Source organism: Phocoena phocoena, chromosome 6 (genome assembly GCF_963924675.1).
Source record: "Phocoena phocoena chromosome 6, mPhoPho1.1, whole genome shotgun sequence".
Taxonomy (NCBI): domain Eukaryota; kingdom Metazoa; phylum Chordata; class Mammalia; order Artiodactyla; family Phocoenidae; genus Phocoena; species Phocoena phocoena.
The window spans coordinates 110578289-110600953 of record NC_089224.1 but is presented as its reverse complement, the minus strand read 5'-3'; the positions used below and the strand labels follow the sequence as shown (position 1 = coordinate 110600953).

At 59.3% G+C, this 22665-nt stretch overlaps 1 protein-coding gene and 2 non-coding genes across 6 annotated transcripts in view; all 3 read right to left on the bottom strand.

Moving 5' to 3' along the window:
• Nucleotides 1–1066: 1066 nt before the first annotated feature.
• PRRC2B (proline rich coiled-coil 2B) overlaps nt 1067–22665 on the bottom strand; it is a 56523-nt gene continuing 34924 nt past the window's right edge. Inside the window, exons 14-31 of one of the 4 annotated variants that reach the window (XM_065878636.1) lie at nt 21525–21741; nt 18852–20903; nt 17269–17465; nt 16566–16711; nt 15831–15972; nt 14234–14316; nt 13698–13886; nt 13350–13547; nt 12849–12935; nt 12018–12122; nt 11671–11863; nt 10787–10884; nt 9721–9848; nt 9002–9242; nt 5701–5877; nt 5050–5141; nt 2406–2487; nt 1067–1201 (exon numbers count right to left, since the gene is read on the bottom strand). In XM_065878636.1, coding sequence (XP_065734708.1) covers nt 1067–1201; nt 2406–2487; nt 5050–5141; nt 5701–5877; nt 9002–9242; nt 9721–9848; nt 10787–10884; nt 11671–11863; nt 12018–12122; nt 12849–12935; nt 13350–13547; nt 13698–13886; nt 14234–14316; nt 15831–15972; nt 16566–16711; nt 17269–17465; nt 18852–20903; nt 21525–21741 — 4562 coding nt within the window. The remainder of the gene's footprint in view (nt 1202–2405; nt 2488–5049; nt 5142–5700; nt 5878–9001; nt 9243–9720; nt 9849–10786; nt 10885–11670; nt 11864–12017; nt 12123–12848; nt 12936–13349; nt 13548–13697; nt 13887–14233; nt 14317–15830; nt 15973–16565; nt 16712–17268; nt 17466–18851; nt 20904–21524; nt 21742–22665) is intronic. The other 3 variants (XM_065878637.1, XM_065878638.1, XM_065878639.1) reach the window with 3 other exon arrangements.
• LOC136125210 (small nucleolar RNA SNORD62) lies at nt 6487–6572 on the bottom strand. Its single transcript, XR_010655983.1, has one exon. It is a non-coding gene; the product is annotated as a small nucleolar RNA SNORD62 (small nucleolar RNA).
• On the bottom strand, nt 11112–11197 carry LOC136125208 (small nucleolar RNA SNORD62). Its single transcript, XR_010655982.1, has one exon. It is a non-coding gene; the product is annotated as a small nucleolar RNA SNORD62 (small nucleolar RNA).

Below are 22665 nucleotides of genomic sequence, written 5' to 3'. Positions count from 1 at the left end.
ACGAGGGAAGCTCGGAGGGAAGGGAGCGCGTGGGAAAACATCAGGCCCCGCGGGTGCTGGAGTCCCAGAAGCAGACACTGACGGGGCTGGTGCTGTCAGTTCGCACCGTCCAGGCCAAACTGGAAAATGCCAGGGCCTTCTATCTCCATGATTCACCTCAGGTGCCCAGCGGTCAGTGTCCCCACCAGTTTTGAAGAGTTCAAGACAGAAATTCTGTGTAATTCTGATGCTAAAAACGGCGTCAACTTCACCGGGTCGGGCCGCCCATTAAGTCGCTGTGGTCACCAGGCCAGCGGCTTCCCGACTAAAACGCCATCCCACCTCCCCTCCCTCCCACTACCACTTCCCAAGCTCAGGAGCGGTGTCTTAAGTCACCACTTCTTTTTGCAAGTAACCTCAAAGGTGAACCAACCGAGACACAGAGAGCAGGAGAGGAGAGGGCACGTTCCTACACATCACCTCTTAAGGTATCACAGCAGTGATGTATCAAACGAACAGGAGAGAGGTTAAAAGGAAACTACCGCAACAGAAGAGGGGTCAGGGAGAGGACGGCAAAGAACATACAAAAGTCCAGCTCTTACAGACGAAGCTTGTGCTTCTGTTTTCCTTTCTCTTTTGTAAAAACCTTTAGCTGCTTTTTAGAATGAAAAGCCTCAACTAAAACGGCCCTGCTGCCAGACCACTGTGCCCGGGGACGGAAAGCGGGGAGGGAAGGAAGCTCGGTGGAGGGCGCCGTGGCCGCCAGAAGCAGGATGAGGGGGGGAGGGCGGGGTTAATCTGCACGGCACGACGGCTCGGTCACTCCACGGTCGTGGCGCAAAGGAGGCGGGAATGGAGTCATTTGCTTTTTTGTTTTTTTCGTGTTAAAGCCAAGCAGGTCAATGCCACAGATCCACGGGTGCAAGCTGGTTGGACAACGGAGCTTTCAGGAGTGGAGGAGAGCAGGGAGATCTCGCAGTCCGGGCCAGGTCAGTGGACGGTGGATCCACCTGGGAGACTCCCCAGCGTCCGGTGGCAGCGAGGTGGAGGGGCGGCAGTCCTTCCGGGCAGGCCAGGCCCAGCATCTTCAGGCCTTGCTCTCCTCCACCTTTACCGCCCGGGGCTTGATCGCTCCAGTTCGCTTCAGCTGGGAAGCGGCTGAGGGGGCCTCCTGCAGCTTCACGGCTCCCAGGCTGGGCTTTTCATCCACTCGTTGTTTTGCCTTTGGACAGACGGATGGGGACAAAGAAAGTTACCCTTACGCAGTCACACCTGCCAGGATCCGCGGTCCCACCACCCGCTTCCTGCTCCTGAGTCAGAGGAAAGCCACCCTAAGAAGCCCATCCTTCGGTCGAAGGACCAAACTCAGAAGTGACTGGCCTGGGAAGGACGCTGGCATGAGGCTGCTCTGGTCCCTCCCATGGGCGCTGAGCGCAGTGATTCGGAGCCGCGGGAGGACCTCTGCAGGCGGCACACCCAAGGCCGCTTGGAGGGACCTTTTTCAAATCAGTGCACCCCACGCCCCTCAGAGCTCCCGACTGTGCTGAGGGGGCGCAGGGCCTCTCGCCCAACTTGGTCTCCCAGATCTTCCACCCTCCCCGACTCCCACAGTGTGGAAACCTTTCCCCAAGCCCCTAGTTTGACCTCCAGAGTCGCGGTCAGGGTCCCGTCACTCTGCAGCTCTGCACAGTGAGGTGTGTCGCAGAGTGAGCAGCCTGCCTTCGGCCCCTCATACAGTGGGGGGAGCTCTGAAGAAAGCTCTAGAAGCTCAGTCCAAGCAACTCAAAGAGCGACCCTCGGGGAACCAAATCAGGAGCCGTGAAATGAACAATCAAGCTTCCAGCTCCACCATCCAGGAGCGCTGTTTTACTAACACCCCGCCTGACGAGCCTGAGCTCTGGAGCCTGGTCACATTTGAGAGGAGTGAAGAGAACCACGCTGAAGGCCAAGACGCCGAGAGACCCGTCTCGTTATAAAACGGGGAAACGTCATTCCGTCTGGATCCCACCCGGCCAAGACGAGGACGAGACACAGCACTTACGAGGCCAGCAGGCGCAGGCACACACGCCAGGCACGCACGCGCACGCACACCCCCGGCTTCTAGAGCTGACCCACGGGCCTAAGCGGGTCCCAGCGCCTTCACAGCCCAATGGCTGCGGAAGGAGAGTCCACCTTCCGGCACCACCTCCTCAGAGGAACCCGCACCCTCCCTTCTCTGTGGACAAGGAAGGACCCAGACGCCCGTCAAGAGGAGAAGTGCCTTCTCCAGGGGGACTCGGGCTCCCCGGCTCCCACGCCACGCTCTAAGCGCCAGGGCTCGTCTCTCTAAGAGGAGCACGCAAACGGCTGGACAGTCCCTCCTCTTTTGGCACTTGGAGACGGGCCTAAGCGTCCGGGGCTGGAGGGTCTGGAAAGCCATCTTCTACCTGTTGAACGTAGTGTCCCTGCACAGAGCCCATGTTAACTGCTGATCCAGAGGGCTTCCCACTGGGGCTAGCAGAGCTAGGCCTGAAAAAACCAAAGGAGGGGATGAGAACACACGCGTCACCACAGAAACGGAGTCAAGCCTCCAACAGAGGAAACAGACCCAGATAGCCAGAGCGCAGGGGGCGAGGGTGTCGCCACTGGGCCCTGGCACCTCCAACCCAGCTCATGGGGACACACCTGAGGGGCAGAGGCCAGGTCCCCACCACAGGCAGACACTGACCGGTCAAGACGACAGATGGACACCAACCGTCTCTCAGGTTTGGAGGGTCTAGACCAACACGATGCTCCAGACAAAAGGTCTATTAACCTGACACTGAGGGAATTCCCTGGCGGTCCAGTGGTTACGACTTGGTGCTTTTACTGCCGTGGACCCAGGTTCAATCTCTGGTAGGGAAACTAAGATCCCACAAGCCGTGGGGCACAGCAAAAAAAAAAAAAATTAAAAAAGAAACAAAAATGAACTTAAACTCCAACAGGAGTTTAGACTTCAAAAAGAAAAGGGAATTTCCTAGCGGTCCAGAGGTTAGGTCTTGGCACTTCCACTGCGGGGGCCTAGGTTCGATCCCTGGTCGGGGAACTAAGATCCTGCAAGCCGCACAGGGCTGCCAAAAAAAAAACCCGAATGAACAAACAAACAAACCTGATACGTGAGTTATGCTGAGTATCTTTCCAGTCTTCTCTTGTGGGGTGGAGGGTAGGGGTGGTAAAGAGAGATACCAAAAGTAACAAAAATGTAGAACATCTTTCTAAATGTGTTCCACCGACCAGACAACTAGCTCCCAGGGATGTTAATCAGGCGCTACGTGGAAAAAAGATCCTGGGGTCAAAATCGTTAGGTAGTTACGTGTGCGAAGTTCTACAGGACTTTCCCCCGGGGGCCACAGGCTGCTCAAGCCCTATGCCGAGGTGCACCCCGACTCCCCAACAAGCCCTCTCGGGCATGCACGCCCCCCCCCCCCCCCCCCCAGGTATCTGACCAGGGAACGCCTTTCTGACAGGGCATGCCTCAGAAGCCCTGTTTCCAGAAAAGTTAGGCAACACTGCACTGTAAAAGTATCCCGATTTCCCCAACCCCACCGAGGCACCAAGAACACAAAGGCTACTAATTGAGGCTTATATTTTGTAAAGAGTCTCCAAAAAATAAAGCTGCTGCTGCCATTCCTACAGTGAATGGACACAGGCGACTCTTGTTATGTGAGCGGCCCTTTCCGGATTTGCCTCTGAGGAAGGCTCTGCAGCCAGAGGAGGCTAAAACCTGCCTGGGGCAGCAGGGGATCGACAGCCTCTCTCTATGCTTGAAGCTTCCTCTTTCCTTCCAAATCACACTCATGGTTTGGCGCTGCTGTCCGTGTATATTTTTCTTACAGGTCTGTTATTTTGGCCTATGTGAAAAATATGGTTGGAAAGCAAAACAAAAGTCAAGTCAAGCCGAGAGAGTGAAAGTAAGAACAGGAAAGATAACGGCACGGGGGAAAATTCACAAAAAGCCCTCTCTCGGGAAATGCAGCTGGAGTACGGACTGACGTGACCATGGAGCAGGACTCGGCCTCAACACTCTGAGCATGATGGGGCGGGGTGGGGCAGGGCGGGCGGCCGTGTGGGCAACCTTGCCCTCAGCCACGCCGGCAGCCTCGCGCAGGGCACTGCGGGTCACGCACACCTGTTTTACTCGTGTGCAGACAGGAGGAATCTCCCACACGTAACAAGAGTCGACTGTGCCAACCCTCGGGCCAAGCGCCGTGTGCTGCCTCCCCGGCCGCACGCTTCTCCGCGGGTGAGAGAGCCATCAGAAGCAGACGCTCCCTGACTTTCTAACACGCTAAGTCCTGCTGACCCTTGAGCATCCCGGGTTTGAGCTGCATGGGTCCACTTACACGTGGATTGTTTTCAGTAAGCACGTACTACACGATCTGCAGTTGGTTGAATCCTCGGATGCGGAACTGCGGACACGAAGGGCTAAACGTAAAGTTATACTTGAATTTTCAACTGCATGGAGGGTCAGCGCCCCTAACCCCTGTGTTGTTCAAGGGTCAACTGTAACTCAACATCGTGACTGATACAAAGCCCCCCTCTGAATCCAGCCAAGGGACCCGGGACAGTTACTGGAGGCGGAGACAGATCCCGAGAAGGCAAAGAAGGTACAGCTCTCGCCCTACGAGCCCAGCAGCAGCAAGCCCTGGTGGAGTCACAAGGCCATTCAAGGGACATGTGGCCCCAGGAGAGGACCCCCCCCCCCCACCTCCAGGGTATCTGCCCTCTCTGCCAGTGAATCATTAAAAAAACATCTGGTGAGAAAGCTGTTAGTAGCCAGGGTCTGTCCTGACGCTATTATAACATGAGCCTTTCCTTTCCCTGCCTTTCCAGAAAGTTCTCCCATACCAGAACATTTTATGATGATGATTAAAAGCAAAGCCATGCCCCAGAGTTCCTGAGTCTCCTGTGTCCCAGCACTGGAACTTCACGGTGACACACAGGCTGACAAAGGCGACCTAGCCTCAGTGCCCTCGCGCTGCTCTCCCTGGGCCCGCGATTCCACAGCGAGGGCTCAGCTGTGAGCATCCGACCCCCAGGACGTCTCTTTACCTGTAGGTCTGCGGTGATGGCATGGAGCCTCCTGAAGAAACATTCTGTTTACTGTCGGCAAAGTGGAAGCCCTTCATCTCCATCTGAGAGGACTAAAGACACCGGGAAGTGATGGGCTGTCAGTGGAACACCCTGGAGACAGCTGTCCCCGCCACCAACCACCCTGGGCAGAGCCAGTGGGGGCCACGAGGGCTTCAGGGCAGAGAGGCATCTCGTCAAGGAGCGTGCACGCCTGGCCTTCCAGTGCAGGCTGGAGGCAGGAGCGACGACGTGTGTTTGTTCCCTTGGCACAGGTGGGGAGGGCAGACTGTGCGCCACCCCTGAGCACTGGCCGCAGTGAACGGGCCCTCTCTGCCCCCGGGAGCTGGCGAGGACTTCGGCCCCCAAACCTCAGCCGCAGGCACCTTCCTCCCTGCCCTGCTCACCCAGGCCTCTTCACGTTGCTAGTAACACGTGACCAGGGCTTCCTGCCACGGGACTGAGAGGACTCGGCAACGAGTGGGCCACCGGCGGTCTGGCGAGGCCCGGAGCCTGCGTCCCAGACCGCCGGCACTCACCCCCGCAATAGTGGTTCCTGATTGGCCAGAAAGGGTCTCCGAGACGGGAGCCCCACCCCACCCCAGGGCCACAGCAAGACGGAGTCATCCTCACCTCTCTGCTGGTGTTTAGGACCGAAGGCTGGGAGCCGGGTGGGAGCATTCTGCGGGGGGCCCCGACAGAGAGGCTCTGCCCCTGTGACAGCTGGATGGACTGCGGCAGGAGCAGGGGCTGCTGCCCAGAGCCGTACCGAGGCAGGGGCAGCTGGGAGCCAGGCAGCGGCATCGTCAGCTGCCGGACAACAGGGACAGTCAGGGGGAGGACGCCACAAACCACCACTTACACACGCATCCAAGAGCAACCGCGCATCACACTTCACGTTCTCATTGCAGATGAAAGGAAGCAAGGCCTTCCCACAGCAGGACAGATCCTGGATAGAACACAGCGGAGATCACCCTAGACTGCATACTCTCAGTGGTAGGAGGCAAGCCTTAGGTGGTGAGAAAAGAACTCGGACGGCTAGAAAATAAGCAGGACAGCTACGGGTGTCAAGTGCGGAAGGCGGGCGGCAAACCCTGTGTGCGTGTTGGGGGGCGGGGGGCGGGGAGAAAGGTCAGGAAGGTCTAGAAGCCTTCTCAGGAAGCAGTGTCCAAGCGAGTCCCAAAAGATGGGAGCTACACAGGAGGGGTATCCTTGTGCCCCTTTTTGCAGCACAAAAAGGCAAGACTACTTCATGCTCTGCCTCCGAAGGTGACAGAAAACAACTGGGGTCTGGGGTTTAGGGTTCCTGCAGTCTTGGAGCCTTCTGAAGCCTGTTCTCCTGAAGTCCAGAACGAGGTGCGAGAAGGGAAGGAGGTGGGCCAGGAGACCCTCGGGATGGGGCGGGCGGGCCAAGTGTGGTCTCTCGGTCACCTTCCTCTTCATCTCCCTGCTACTGAGTCCACAGTGGAGGGTCGGAAGGACCTATTGGAATGGCATCACTGAGACGTGGGGCAGCCGGACCTCAAGGCCCGGGCCCCTCTTTGCGCACAGCTGGGTGCGGGAAGAAGGTAGGGGTGGCTCAGCGTTTCTGGAGCGCTGGCTCGGGGCGCGGTGTGTGAGCCGACGTGAGTCTTAAAGAGGCGCCCTGGCTTCTGTGCTGAGAACAAACTGGCAGCCGAAAGCAGGAGCTGGGCCCGGGGGTGGGGGGTGGGGGGTGGGGTGGAGGGGAAGAGAAAGGGCCAGACTCTGAATACTTTTCAAAGGTAGGGCTGACGGGATGTGACGAATCAGCGGGGGCGTGGCAGAAGCAGGGATCCAGGGATGCCCCATGCCGGACCTGAGCAGAGATGACGGGCAGCCCACTGGGTCTGAGTTCAGGTCCAGGAGACAGAAATTCGGGAGAACCGGGAAGCGTTGGATTTGGGTCAGGCTTAGAGCCACAGGTCTAGAAAGAGGCCCGAGGATGGCGCCCAGAAGGCACAGCGAGTTACTGCCTGGGGAGGCAACGGGGAAACAGCAAAGGAGACCGGGAAGAGGCCTCAGGGAGGTGGAAGGAAAGCCAGGAACAGTGTCCTCGGAACCCAGACAGCGTGGTTCGGGGGAAGGAGTGACCACTGGGTCAAATGCTACTGATGGGTCAGTAGGAGGAGGGTGAAGAACCGTCAGGTTCAGTAACGTGGAATCTACTGGTGTCCCTAAAGAAGCGTTCTGTTTCTTAAAAAACGAGGAAAGGCCAGGCTGCCTGGGGATGTGGCGGAAGGGACCCTCACAGCCGGACGGCAGCACCTCTACGTGCTGATGGAGGGAAGAGGACGCTAGCTGGAGCAGCTCCCAGGCGGGTGGAGAGGATGGGCTGCCCGCTCTCACCCCAGGGCCCCTTGCAGGCTCGGAGACGTGGCGCTGGGAGCTTGCAGATGTTCTCTTTTCCTCGTTACGACTCATTTCTTTGGCGACACAGGATGCAAAATCACGGTGGGGGAGAAGGCATTGAGGAGGGTGGGGAGGTGCCCAAACGTTGGCTTTCCAGAGGGCGGCTGTATTTAACCTGAATCCAGTCTGACGGGGGTCGGTTTCCCTCCAGCCTCAGGAAGCGGGGCAGAGGCGGGCCAGGGTTTAACCCAGGTGAGCACAGGGAGGGAAGGGTGGGGCGGAGCTGAGTGCAAATGACAAGGAGCTGAGGACTCCCCTGGCGGTCCAGTGGTTAGGACTCCACGCTTCCACTGCAGGGGGCACGGGTTCGATCCCTGGTTGGGGAACTAAGATCCTGCGTGCCACGGCGCAGTCAAAAAACCAAAAAAGACTAGGAAGGTGTCTGCAGCTCTGCTGAAGGGGGCGGGGGGCAGGGATGGGGGAGGGAGAATTAAAAGGTGGCTGGACGTGGGTCACTAGAGGGAGGGAGGGAGAAAAGTCAGAGGTGGTGAGCAGGTAGGAACCCTTTGGCCCGAGACCACGGGAGAGGTACAGCGACCGGCAGTGACCAGTCCAGACTGGAGGCAAGCAGGCACTGGTGGTAAGGCCGTGGAACTGGGGGTTAGAGACCTGGGGGTGAGGGGTCACCTACAGAGACACCAAAACCCCTGAGAACTACAACGGGAGACGTGCTGGAGACTGAGCCACGGGCCAAAGGAGGGGAGTGACCCTCAGAACCGTCTAATGCACCCACGGGTCGGGGGGAGGAGGATGTGGGACCGGACACAGACTCAGCAGCGTGGTGCCCGTGGCACACGGGGGCCAGCGGGGGTACAGTCTACGGGGTGGGCTCCAAAGCCAGGGTGTGAGGGGCAGGCAGGGAGCGTGGCCTCGAAGCACGCGTGTGCACGCAGAGGAGACACGCAGCCACCCCCACGGCCACAGCAGGAGGGCGGAGAGGCTGCAGGAGAAGCGGCGCCCTCGCTCTCGGGGAAAGCCCAGTCTCGGGACTGCTCACAGGAGGCGGAGCAGCTGGCCCTGGTCTGGCAGCCCAAGGACTGGTGGCAGTGGCTACAAGCAGCATGTAAGTCAGTGGGCATCACGAGGCAGATACAAGGGGAAACGATCGTGAAGAAAAGAGACCTAGGGCTTCCCTGGTGGCGCAGTGCTTAAGAATCCGCCTGCCAGTGCAGGGGACACGGGTTCAAGCCCTGGTCTGGGAAGATCCCACATGCCGCGGAGCAACTAAGCCCGTGTGCCACGACTACTGAGCCTGTGCTCTAGAGCCCGCGTGCCCCAACTACTGAAGCCCACGCACCTAGAGCCTGTGCTCCGCAGCAAGAGAAGCCACCACAATGAGAAGCCCGCTCACTGCAACCAAGAGTAGCCCCCGCTCGCCGCAACTAGAGAAAGCCCACGCGCAGCAATTAGGACCCAACACAACCAAAAATAAATAAATAAATTAAATTAAGAAAAAAAGAAAAGAGACCTAGTGCTCTGAGGTGGGAGTGAGTGAATTCCTGACCTGCGGGAGCTGGGAGTCCAACATCTGGGAGGCGCCGAGCCCGGCGGCCGGGCCGAGCTGGCCCTCGTAGACCAGGGCTTGGTTTCCACTCATGGGCTGGTAGGGCGAGCCGGACTGGGGCTTCACCATCTCTAAGGGCTGCATGCCTGGGAACGCCGAGTAGGGGGGCTTCAAGGCTGTGCCTCCGGAGAGGATCATGGTGCTGGGCGGTGACAGGCTGGGGTGCATGTACACCTGAGATCTGCAAAAGCCAGAGAGACGGTCGGGGCAGGTGCACGACCGCACCAGCTGATCTCACGTGTGGGCACGCCTCAGAATCCCCGCAGGGCTCGTCGCTCCAACACAGGCTGTCGGCTCACCCCCAGGGATTCTGACTCAGAAGGTCTGGGATGGGCCCTGAGAACTTGCACTTAAACAAACTCCTAGACGGTGCTGCTGGTCTCGGGCCCACGGTTTGAGCATCACTGGATTAAACAGACAGCACAGAACAGGAGACACTGAAAGAGTGGGCCAGAGGCGGCAAGGTGCTGCGAGGCGGGAGAGCAGGGAGGGGGCCGGAGGACACAGAGAGCAAGGGCAAGGCCGGGCCACACCCCGCCCACACCCGCCCCCGAGCGGGGCAGCGCAGAGCAGCAGCCGGCAAAGGGAAAAGGCCCACAGGCCGGGAAGGCGGAAAGCCCTGTTGCGAGCTGCCAGCCCCCCAGGTCCTGGCGTCTCACCTGAAGGGCTGTAAGGAGCTGAAGATCTCCTGAGACTGGGAGACGGGGAGCCCGCCCCTCAGCCCGAGCTGGGCTTGAGCTTGCAGAGACGTGTGAAGGGAAATTGGGATCTGCTGGGCAGCGGCAGCCTGTGGACGGCGGGCCAGGCCATCACCATGCTGCCCTCCAGGCTGACGCTCGCCCCCGCCTCCAACCCCCGCCCGCCCTTCTCCACGGGCAGCCAACACCGCCCACGATGCAAACTCATGTCCTGCCTGTGCTTCCTTCACTCTTGGGAGAAAGCAGAAAACTGGCAGCAATCCCAAACCAGGGCACATCCCTATACTGGATTCTGTACAGTGGTGGGAACACTGGCTACACGTATCAACAGAGGTGGGTTTCAGAAACGCAACAGTGGATGGAAAACGTGTGTGAAGAAGAACACGTGCAGTATGATCCAGTTACGCGAAGAGCAAGGTCTTGCAAAACCAAACAACGTAATACTTAAGAATATGTTATGAACAGAGATCAGGACAGGCCAAGTCCTCTGTCCCAAAAACAGCACTTCATCCTGGTCTGTGCGGGCACACGGGTCGGTGGGGCTGCAGGACGAGCAGGAAGGCCCAGCACCAGCTTCAGGAGGAAGACTTCCAAAAAGCACCCCCTCGCGGCACAGAAAGTATGCCAATTCTGCATAAAAACAAACACCTGCTCGCTTCTACAACTACCTCTTTCTAACGCATCCATGCCTGGGAGTCTAGGCCTTTCTTCTCTTCATCAGAAGGATACCTGATCACCAAAGAGAATTCCGTTTCAGTGAATTCCCCAGCTAGGGCAGAGGAGCGCTTCGAGAAGGGAAAGCTAAGCAGAGTCTGGAGCACTCAGCTCCATCCTCCTCCTCGTCTCTCGTGTACTCATCCAGTAAATACTGACTGGCTGCCATACGTGCCGGGTACTGAGCGGTAACGCGAGGGGCACAAAAAGTGAGACACACCACGGACAAATAAATGAAGAAGGCAGGTAACTACGCCGTGCGCTGCACCCCTCCCCCACCCCCCCGCGGGGCCACCTGGCTCGCCGTCATCACCTGTTGGTAACTCTGCTGCTGAGGTATCGTCTGAGGAACCAGCCGGGGCTGACTTGCAAACACATGGCCATCCAGGTAGAGAGGTGGCAGGTGGTTGCCTGGAAACAGAATCCGAGGGGGTGAAACAGGATCAAGTCTCACTGTTCCAGAAGGTGCTGGGAATCAGTGGGAGGAGGGAGTGTGTGCACTGCTGACCCTGTGCTCCTGCGTGGCCCAGGGCCCAGGAAGAGGGGCTGGCTGCAGCCTGCCTTTCCCACCTCACCCATTTACCCACGGCCCCGCACACAGGGGCCAGGGGGTTCGTTATAAAGGAAGGCTGCCTGGGTCTCTCAGTCACCTTCCTCTTCATCTCCCTGCTATCGAGTCCACAGTGGAGGGTCAGAAGGATCTATTGGAATTACATCACTGAGACTTTGGCAGCCAGGCCCTCAAAACCCCCACAGGCTCCCTTGGGGCACCAACACAGTGATGAGGATGGTGACAGGATAAAACTGGGCTCAGCTGATACAAAGCACTTCCCAGACGCGAGCTCGTCTCACTGGCGTGGCGACCCCACCCACGGCCGCCATCACCCTGTGTGATGTCGCGGAGGAGGGGGCACAGCTCAGAGAGCTGCTCATGAGGCACGGTCGGACCCAAAGCCAAGTCTCTGATCAGAACCCTCGGCAGGAGGTGGAAGAGCCTCACCAAAGTCGCACGGTCCTGCTTCCCAGCCCAGGAGGCAGGTGACCTGAGCACGTGGGAAGCTACGACCTCCAGCCTAGAACGCGCCCCCCTCTACACACTCCTTAAGTCAAGGTGGGGGTGGTACTCAGGGCTGAGAATCCAGCCTTTCTCTCGAGTGAATGGAGAAGGCTCCCTGAGCTGGCACGCGGGGGAGATACCTGGAAGAGACGCAGAAGGTGCGACCGAGGCCACGGGCATGGGGGGCATGGAGACCCCACCGAAGGAGCTGTAGTTGACCCCGCTGGAGGCTCCCCCGGAGGACGGGGGCTGCAGGCCCGAGCCAGTGCCTCCTGGAGAGCTCTGCTCCGGCAAACTGGGCGAGTTTTCCCAAGCCTTGCGCGCAGACTCCATCTTCAGAAGCAAGGAGGTGGGGGAGATGAAAATTACCGTCTGGGAGGCAGCGGATAGCACAAGTTAAGCCCGGGGAGGTGGGCGGGGCCGCCCGCTCCTGCCCCTTCACAAGCCAAGGCACCGGTGGCCCCGCCTTGCTCGGGGCCAGTGTTACCTTCAGAGTGAGGTCGGCGGTGGGGAAGGACATCTGGGAGAGGCCGATGGCCCTCTGGATGTGATGATCGCGCCGGAGGATGGGAATACTCTGTGCCAACCCAGCCTGAAGGGGAAGGAGACCACGGGACACTGACAGGCCCAGAGAAAGCGAGACGCCGTGTCCAAACACGCCTTCCGTTTTGGTCGTGTGCACTCGAGACCCCTCCAAACGGCTGCCTCCACCGACTCTCTCGAAAGAAGGCCGTGGAGAGCCACCCTCATCCCCGCACCCCGAGCCCTCCAGCAGGGCCGCCGTGTTTTGGCAACAGAAACACGGCTGGCTGCCAGTACGCAGGCACCACTACATGGCATGGAGATACCAGGTCCTGTCTCAGCCCCCTCCCCCAAAACTGTGAAAAAGAGGTCCTGGTAACACATGTTCGGAAATGCAACTGCTAGGCCCTCCTCCTGCAGTGCCCAGCGCCCACCAGCACGACACAGGGATTCTGAGAAACCTCAGAGTAAAGAAACCTGTTTAGTGCAGCATTCTCAAACATGTGCGACCACAGAACCTGGGAGGTTTTAAATCACAAAGTGCCAAATAAACCAGACCTTAGGAGTTACACTCTCCCATTTTAAGTTCACAAAACCAGAGCGTGGAACAACTTGCTCAAGGACTACACTGTAACTAACTAGCTAGAGACAGCATCAGGACTCAAACCACGTCCGCCCAACCCCAGAGCCATGGCTGGTTCGCCCCCTCTGGTTTCAGAACACCTCACGAGGCTCTTTTTGCCCAGGGCCTGCTGGCACGGGGACGACAGAGCTGGAGGTGGAAGCACAGACTTACGTTACTGGCCAACGCATCCTGAAGTTTGACAACTGGATTCCCCGCGGGACCAGAGGCAGAACCAGGCTGCAAGCTGAAATCAGAGTCCTGGAAAAAAAAAGGGAACAAAGCCCACAGGCATCACTGTGGCTCACCTTCTGTCAGAGACCCATGTTAATGTGATCCACAGTCTCAGCAACTCAAAAACCCACTAAGCAGCATTCACCACATGAGCAGGATGGCCAGATGTTTCCCGAAGGCCCCGAGAAAGGAGGCCACCCCCTGCTCTCTGTCCGGCTCCCTGCTCGGCCTGAGAACCTGCCTGGTGTCAGCAGGGAGACGGAGAACGTAGCTCACAGCACCTCTTCACCTGCAAAGCCACCCACCACGCTCCCCTGGAGCACTGCCAGCGCCCATGTCCCCGCTCCTTCTAGGAGCCCACCCCAAGCTCCCCCCTTCCTCTCCAAGCACCAAAGGTGCGGGGCGGGGGCACAGGTAGAAGAAAACAAATCAAAGCCTCACCTTTGGATTGACTCCAAATTCAATGGGGGGCACTGGCAGCACAGAGTCCACGTGAATCTCCACCCCATTGACAGGGGGGACCACAGCCCCTTGCAGCCGCTCAGCCCCCTCGGAGCCCTTTCTGTTTTTCAGAGACCGCTCATTGCCGATGGGGCCTGGTCTGTGCTCCTTGCTCTGTCCCGAGCCTTGTTCGGAATCCTTGATGGAAAAGCAGAGAAGCTGAGACGCACAGCCAGGAAATGACCCTGATCTCCAGCTTCCAAGGGACCAGGAGTTGGGGAAGAAGACAAAAGATACCACCAGCCCTTCCGCCCAGCCTGGCCCCTGAGAGCCAGACTCCCAGGTTACCTTCGGCTCCGACTGCTTCTGAGTCTGCTCCTTGTGGCCATCGGCCTTGGGCTCCAGGCCGGGCCCGCTCGCCTCTTCGGGTTTCAGAGTGCCGTACGGGGAGCTGCGCTGCGAGGAGGTCGCTGAGGACTCCCGAGACTCGGCGCTCAAGTCAACGCCACTGTCTCCCTGGCTGCTCTTAAAGCCCTGCTGTGCAGGACACAGGAGGGTCAGAGCCCAGGCTGCTGGACACGTCTCCCAGCCCGAGCCCACGATCACAGGTACACGTGGGCCCTGGACGGAGACCACAAACCCGCTGCGCGTGTGACCACCGCCAGATGCCGAGGAGAGGCCCTCACGCCGCCTACCCAGGGTGGGTGCCGCTCCCTGGCCATCCCCGCTCTTCCTCCCTCCCACGCAGGCCCCTCCCGCAGATCCGAAAGCAAGACTGCAGACCAGTGACGAGCCAGGCTCACTGCTCGGCCAGGGAGAGCACGGGCGGGCCTCTGGGACGGCAGCGGTTGTGAGCACACGCCTGGCGCCCGGCGGCCACTCACCTCGGCAGAGCCAGGCTCAGTGCCGGCAAAGGCAGTGGCGGCTTTGGCCCAGGAGTCGCCGGTCGAGGCCTGAATGGGGAGGGCTGCTAGGGAGGAAGACAGAGAGTCAGGACGTCGAAGAGGAACAACCAAGCCGGAAATACAAGCACAGGCGCAGCTCACACAAACCCAAGTCTCTGAGCCGCCCCCGCTCCCACTGCAACCGACCCATTAGTGAAAGAGGAGCTGGTCTGGTACCTTCGCCTGACTTCCCAACACCCTCAGGCGGATCTCCGTGAACGTGCTTCCTGTGATTTCACTGACAATGTGCCCTACTAAACACACCAGCAACTTTTCACTCACACCAGTTAGAATGCTCTATCACTACCTCTGCTGCGGTGAAGCTTTCTGCACATAAACCACTTATTTCTACACGTTAGCGCCTCTACAAGTCTCTGAAAAATTGAAGCTGATGTTACTCAACTTCTGTTAGCTCACAGACCACCCTGAGAACCCAACAAAAGCCATGGACCCTGGGTGTGCATACGAAATCTCACATGCTCTTTTTAAGATCCAGGGGCCCTCTGAAGTCACCCACAGACCCCTGGTCTGAGCAACCAATGAGATGCTGCAGAATCCTGGAGGGAGAGCGTGACTCCGGAGTTAGCCCACTCTGCTTGACCAACACGGCGGGTAAGTACTTTTGGACATTTATACCATGACAGCCACCACGCTCACAACCAAACTGACCGATCAAAATTTTATTAAAAGTTACCGTACTTTCAGTCAGAGTTGACTATTTCCCTATGTTATTTTACACTGTGCTAGAACCAAGCTTTTAACCAGGAACATGAAGATAGGCCATGAGGCAAAACTGAAAGAATCAGGTCCAGAACCTAGGCTCTTGGGTGTTTGTCACATGGCTCTGGGGTTGTCACTTCACTCTGGAAGCCTCGGCTGCTTGGAATAAAAAAGCTGGAAATGGATGCTTTCTCCGAGCTCCCCCCTGCATACCCTGCAGGGCCCTGCCGAAAGCAGGCGTTCAAGAAGGATCTGCTCAATTAAAATGGCTTTGTATTTTAAAATGAAAAATTACCAGAAAAATAGCACTGGGTAAGAAATTTTTTCAGGGAAACAAATTTTCTAAAAGGTAAAGGCCACCCTAGTCTGGTTTCAAACCTAAGACAGCATTTGGGGAGGAGCTGACAGAAACTTCCTTCTGCTGAGGAAAGAGCACACAGCACAGACAGGAAAGCTTCTGGACTCCTGTTCTGAGCAGTCGTCTGCTGCTCTTCCTCAAGGGAGGCAGGAAGGATAACCGGTGTGGGCGGAGTCAAGCCAACTCCCCGAGTGACCTCAGCTGGGCGGGGCGGGGGCCATCCCTTCCCATCGCTGGATGCGGAATGCTCTCCTCTCCACCACGTCTCAGGTTCAGAGGCTGCAGCAGCACGTGGTGCTAGGATGGCCCCCGACGCCCTGACCCAGCAGACGAAGCCAGGAAACGGGTAATGCCCCGTCTGTGTTCACGGCCCCAAAGCAGGACGCTCCCTAACGAGAGGCCCCGAGCCTGTGATGCGGCCGTGGGCCGAGCGGCTGGGCCCAGACCCCGAGCTCTTACCCTGGCCGCTGCTCTCCCAGATCTCGGTGCCCAGGCTACTGCCAGGCACAGCTCCATCACCTTGCTCCAGGCACAGGTGGTTCTGCTTTTTCGCAAACCGAGGAGGAATACGAGAGGAAAGACTTCGGCCTTTGACAGGTACCTAAGGAGAAGAAAGGTGATGCGGTCCGGCCTCGACCTCAGACATGAAGGATAACGAGCTCTCCCCAGGAAGACTACCCCAGGCACCAGAACCACACCCCCGGAAACTGCTCCAGTGACGCTACAGCCAGCGGCGCTACAGCCAGACCTCAGCATCAGCCAAGACTCAACCACGTGGGAACTGCAGTGCCGACCAAACCGCCCCCGGAAGTGACCGGTGGGCTATGACCTGGGACTGCGGGGCAAGTGAGCAGTGCTCGGCCCCGACTCCGTTTCGAGTATAGAGTCGCCAACCCTCGCGACTCCCAGGGTGATGAGTCTCGTCCCACTCAGGCCGGAGCACAGTGGAAGGAGGATGGACTTCGGGGCTGATGGAGGCCTGCGTCCTGCTCGGCCCTGTTTCGGCAGGTGTCACCCCGGACCAGTCCCCCTCTCGGACAGCAGGGATAACACCATCTGCCGCCGTGGAGCCACGGGGATAGCGGGCCCTGGGAGGCAGTGCGTGTTTAATAAACATGCCTTCTTCCTCTCCTGTCTTGGGCCTGATTCAGAAGCCCCGTCCGCCCCGGCCCCGCCCACGCCTCGCGCCCCAACCTGCACGGCTGGCTCCTTCCTTCTCCTCTCTTCCTCCAGCACACGGCGCTGCTTCTTGGTCAGGACTTCGATGAAGCCTTCCCCCACCACAGAGCCCACCTCACCCTCCTCTCCGGGGCTGGATCCGCAGTTTTCAACGCCGGCATCTGAACCAAGATTCACAAGAAAAGACAGTGAGTGGTTCCATTTACTGGGAGCCAAGAATAACCCAACCCTACAGACACCTGATATCTAAGGACCGGCTCAGCTCAGAGGCCAGGCTCTTAGCTGGCTTGGGCCTCAGCATATTCACCAGGGTCTAGGAAACCCAGCTATGATTTCTACACCCTTCTCATGGCCCCTCTAACACAGTGTTACCTCAAATCAAAGAGGCTACGGTTAAAAAAACAGTCTTCGGAGACAGACATACTTAAGTCCCGGCTCCGCTCCTAACCAGCTGTGTGACCTTGCACAAACCACTCAACTTCTCTGGGCCTCAGCTTCCCCATCTTTAAAACTGGGGCACTGCAGGGCTGTTATGGGGGTTCAGCAAGGTTGTGAGCGACATGAAGGCAGGAATCCTTTCTGTTTTGCTCTTAACCCAGTACGTGCCCAGAAGCTAAGATATTCAGTGAAAGGGCAAACCCAGCAACCCACAAAGGTGGCCACGGCTCCCCATTTGGCCCGGATTCTTCTTCCCCTGAAGATGTGAGGTGACACTCACTTCCATAGTTCAGGTCAAACGGTTTCATGGTCTCTCCCTGCTCGCCTGCCCTCTGGGCAGCCAGCTGGGCCTCCTTGTCTGCCTTCTCACAGGAGGCCTCAGGGATGTCAGAGGTGGCATGGGCTGCCCGCTCCAGCGTGTAGTGGCCGCTCCCACTGCTGCAGCCAAGACCTCCAGGCAAGGTGTCATCCGGGGACCTACAAAGGAAGGAGGATCTCGTTAGCTCAGAAGTGACCAGAGGCTGGGGAAGGAGAGAGAAGGAGAAACCGCACAGGCACGCACGGCACGCACACAGCACAGCGCCTGATCTTTGTCACTGCCTCTCAGCGTCCCCTCCGCGCAGCAGAAGCCGCTTGCTGGCGGCAGCGCACTCTGCAAGTCCGTGTGGAGGCTGCCCCAGCACCACTGCTACGGGAGCCCAGAGCCCACGGGAAAACTGCTCTCTCCCCAGCCCCTTCCCAGGGCTGATACTTCTGTCCTTTCCCGCTGTGTGCCAAACCCAGTAGGGCTACAGAAAGGAGAGGGAGAAGGGGGAATGCTTAGAAAGGGGCTGCAGAACCTTCTGCTCCTCTCCTAAGACTGACCAGAGAGGAGCCCCGGCCTTGCCCTACCGCCAGCCCAGCTACTGGGGTAGAAATCAGAAGCAAAGCCAGGTCTTGGCATCTGGGGCCGAGAAAGCTAGTCTAGATGGACACCTCAAAGAACCCGCATTCTTCTGTGCTTCCTTCTTTGGGGGTATAGATTAATTACAGGCCAGGCTTCGGTGCCCTGAATTCTAAGGAGGCTGGGAGGTGGGAAGCAGTCTTCCTCAGCACGCTGGGGCGTGGCCTGTGCACCATGAGGAATGCAGGCTGCACAGCGTCTGCCCTTGCCCTGATTCCGGGCCAGGCTCGGGCACTGAGCCGACACCGAGCACCGATCATCACCGCCCACCAAAGCCTCTAATTCTAAACGAGACGTGCTCACCAGGCCTCGGGCAGCTCACTCCCTTTGCTTACCGCCTGGCTCTCACCAGGCCGAGGTGGCAATCCCCAAAGCTGCGCTGCTTCTCTTCACTGTCGAGAAGCAAAGCCACTCAGGGAAGAGCGATCCCTGCGGGGGCCAGGAGGCCAGCACTGCCCCACGTGTTCCTGGAGGACGCCGCCTGGCAGCAGCCTGGAGCCAAGGAGTCTGGTGGACTGACCGGTACTCACGAGGCGCCGTGAACAGGGAGCGCCCCTCTGTGGCGGTGGCCCCTCGGCTGGACTCCGAGGAGACACACGGGGACTGAACTCGTGAGACAGGGACTGGGATGGGCACCACAACCACAGGGGGACCGGTGGGGCAGGGGCTCTAGGCTTAGTTCTGAAGCCACAGCAACAGCAGCACGCCACAAGAGAAGCAGACAGCAGTGCAAGAGCCAGTGATGGAGACGCTCACGGACAATGGCCTCGGTGGGCAGGCGCCCTCCTGGAGCACAACGAGGGGGAAGGAGTCGGGGCCCTGACACACGGCGGGACACGCATGCATGAAGTACCGCTGGGACAACCGGCTAACAGAACGACAGCAACAAAAAAGAACCCGGGACTCTGTTTCCGGTTTACCTTTTGGCTTTCAAAGGCGTCCCACTCTGATGGCTCTCATAACGGGGAGAAGTCTCACCGCCACCTGGCCTAACAGGCTTCTCCCCGAACCCTCCCGGCTCCAGCTTCCGGCTCTGTCTGTCAGCGAGGGGTCTCTGGCCGGAGAAGCTCCGCTTGGCCAGCTCCTTCTTCTCGCCCGTGCTCGCCCCGGGCAGGCCGTCGGCCTGGGGGTCGGGCTCGGGCCCGGGCCCGTCCCGCCTCTCCCGCCTCTCGCTGAAGTCGCTGCTCTCGGAGGCCGTCTCCCACTCCTCGTTGGCATGGTCCGAGGAGTTCTGGTAGGCGAGCTCGGGGGACCTGCGGCCCGTGGTGCCGCTCCTGTCCCCGGGACAGGGTCTGGGCCGGCCCGGCCACTGGCCCGCCGGCAGGGGCTGCTCATCCTCCGGCCCCCACAGGCCCAGGGCCTCCCGCTCCTGCCGAAGGCGCCGGAAGCGGGGGGGCTTGTCCTGGCGCGGGGGCCGTCTTCTCCTGAAGGGCCGGTTCTCGGCATTTTCGGAATCTGCCCCGTGGTCATCTTGGAAGAAGGCCCTCTTGTCCTCCACACGGCCATCCTCGAAGCCCCGGGTGCCCAAGGCGTCGGGGTGTCTGTAGGCGTCCGGGATGTAGTCTCTGTCTGAGGGCCGCCGGGCCCCGCACGTGTCGGGGGGGCCGGACTCCTGCCAGGAGGCGCCCAGACCCCGGCTCGGCCAGGGGGCCGCCTCCTTGGCCGCGAAGGTTCTCCGGCCATACGCGCAGTTGCTCAGCCGCGGGGGGAGGGCGCGCCCGAAGGCCCGCGGGCCTCGGTTCTTGGCCTCCGGCCCGCCGTGGTCCTCGGGGCACATCCTGCCGGACCTCCAGGACTCCCTGAAGTCACCCTTCCTCCCAGCGGCCTCCTCCCTCTCCGGGAGCGCGCTCTCGTCCCCGGTCTCGGCGCCCCGCTGCCGTCGCCGCTTGGGAAGCTCCTCGTACTCAGAGCCCTCGCTGTGGGTCTCACTGGCGATCCTCCGCCGGGGCTTGGCCCGGGGGAAGTCGTCTGCCAGCCCGAACTCTCGCGGTCCCCGGCCGCGGCCGCTCCTCTGGCTGCCGCCGTAGAGGCCCCGCGCCCCAAGGACGCCCCCGCCACAGAGGCCGCCGCCCGCGGGCCGCCCGCGGAAAGTGAACTCTCGGAACCCGCGGCCACGGCCCCGGGCCTGCCCCCGGCCCCCAAAGGCCTGCTCCTCATCAATGAAGATCCAGTTATTCCTCCTGGTAGGGGGGGTGTGGCTGGCCGCCCGGGCCCCATCAGGCTGGCCGTCCTCCTCCGGCCGGCTGGCCTCGCGGCCCAAGGCAGCACGGGCCGAGCCCCGGTCCTCCGAGGCGGCCGGGGCCACGCTGGCCAGCGCAGGGGCGTTCTCTTGGGCCTGGTCCTCGGCCGCCTCGCAAACGGGCCCCGTCTCCCGAGCCAGGCGGGCGCTCCCCTCTCCCAGCTCCGGCTTCACCTTGTCGAGCTCCTTCTCCTTGTCTTCCACCTTGAGGGCCTTCAGGACGGGCTTCTTGATGGGGCCGGACCTCCGGGTCCTGCTGGTCTGCTCCGGGTGCTGGCTGCCGGCGCCCCGGGCTTCTGGTGTCCACTCGGGCTCCAGGGCCGGCTGTTTGCCGGGGCTCCCTTCCTTCTCCCAGGAGGAGACACTGAAGGACAGCTCCTCCTGGGGCGCCTCTTTCTCGACCCTGGTGTCTGGGTCGGCGGCCTTCGGCTGGCGGCTCACGTCCCAATCGCTATACTCTGGTTTTTTCTCAGCCGGGGCAAAGTCGGGCTCCAGTGTGGAACACCTGAGATTTGGGGTGTGACTTCCAGGCGCGCCTGCTTCCTGAACATTTTCTTGGGGTGGAAACAAAATCTCCTGGCCTATTCTTTGAGAAGAGACACAGCTGTCAAAGTCTGCTGGGGCCTTCTTGTCAAAAGCACTCAAGTACTCCTCCCCTCTCTCCTCAAGGAGATCGCGCCGGGCACTTACGCCCCCTGACCTTCCAGGTGAGGCAGAGTAAGAGCTTTCATTCCTGAAAAGGAACCAGAAAAATCAGTCAATGTGATTGGAGCCTGGTTCCTGGGTTCCATGCTGAACACAGTTTAGTTTTAAAAAGAAAAAAATTTAAAAAAAAAAGAAAAAGAAAAAAACATAGGCACCAACATTCGCTCTATCTTTAAACAGGTCTCAGAGATGCTGGGCCATGGGCTGGTGGCGGCCCCTGGAGTCCAGAGAGTGAAGAAGTCAGTGGCCGGTGGACTCAGCGAGCAGCTGGGGATCCTCTGGTTCACACAAGCTGGAGCCGGGGCGTCCGCGGAGAGGCTGGGGCGCTGGGCCAGCACAGCCAGCTCGCCTTTACTTTCACAGGAAGGAGCCACGACACACGCACTCAACCCCACATGCCCTGTGAGGCCCCCACCCCTCGGCCCTGCCCAAGGTTCCACGGGATTTGCCTCTGACGCCAGGATTTCTCCCAGGCCCTCAGTTGCCATCAGTGCCTCTCACACAAAAGCATCCGGCCATCCTTAACTCACTCTCCTTCCCCAGGGGGCACCATCACCTGGGACAGGGCCTCTTCCCAGAGCCCTATCTCAGTGAGGACCTGGAGACCCCTCCTTTAGTTGCAGGTCAGCAGGACCAAGTTTCGCCTCACCTGACATGCATGTCCATGGCCAAAGTGTCACTGGATTTCGGGTGGGGGAGCGAGTAGCCCTTGCTCTGCAACGCCATGTAACCCTCGGGGCTCCACACAGGGGCTGCATCGATGGTGGTCACTTTCCTTTCTGGCAGTGGGGGCACACAGCTCTGATCCTCAGAGCGACAGCCAGTTCCACTGAGAGAATCCTGGGCCATCATGGGTTTCATCAATCCTGAAGAAGGCAAAGAACCAATCAGTCACCTCGTTTAGCAAGCCATGGGTCAACCACAGGCCCAAAGGAGACAGGCTGCCCCAACTCTCACATGGACCCCACCTGTTTAACATCACTGAGGTCCCATCTTTCTGATCACAGGACCTCTGAAGGTACACACACATGCTATCTGAAAGGCCTGTTCAAACACCTGTAAGGTCCAATGCTAGTTCCTGGATGAAGAGCCCCCGTGTTGAAGGCTATAAAAAACTGGCAAATGGGCTTCCCTGGTGGCGCAGTGGTTGAGAGTCCGCCTGCCGATGCAGGGGACACGGGTTCGTGCCCTGGTCCAGGAAGATCCCACATGCCGCGGAGCGGCTGGGCCCGTGAGCCATGGCCGCTGAGCCTGCGCTCCGCAACGGGAGAGGCCACAACACAGTGAGAGGCCCACGTACAGCAAAAAACAAACAAAAAAAACAAACAGGCAAATGGAAACTGGAACCATCAAACGGGAGAGCTCATGGGTGTCAGCGGAACACTAGGGGGGCCAGTCAGTCAGCAACGCAAGATGCCTGAAGGTCTTCTGCACAGACACAAGGAAGATGAGCTACGCTCCAGGGAGCCTACATGTGACAAGGAGCCAGCGTCTACCTGCTTCCAATTCCCTGCAAGAAGATTCAGAAAAGGATTGGGGCTTTAGCTCCTTTTACTTCTACCCCTAAGCTCGACAGTCACACTCCACATTTTGTACATGGAAGGGCAGTGGGGGATACACAAATGACACTAAACTGTTAGCTGGCCCGAGGAGACTGGGACATGCTGATGTCTCGGTCCTACCAGATATAAACCAGTCAGGGAAATGGCACCCCCGCCCTCCCCGGGCCCCTCTGTCCACGTCTACCAAACAAGGGGGCTGGGCTGCTGCAGACGACATTAAAGGTCTCT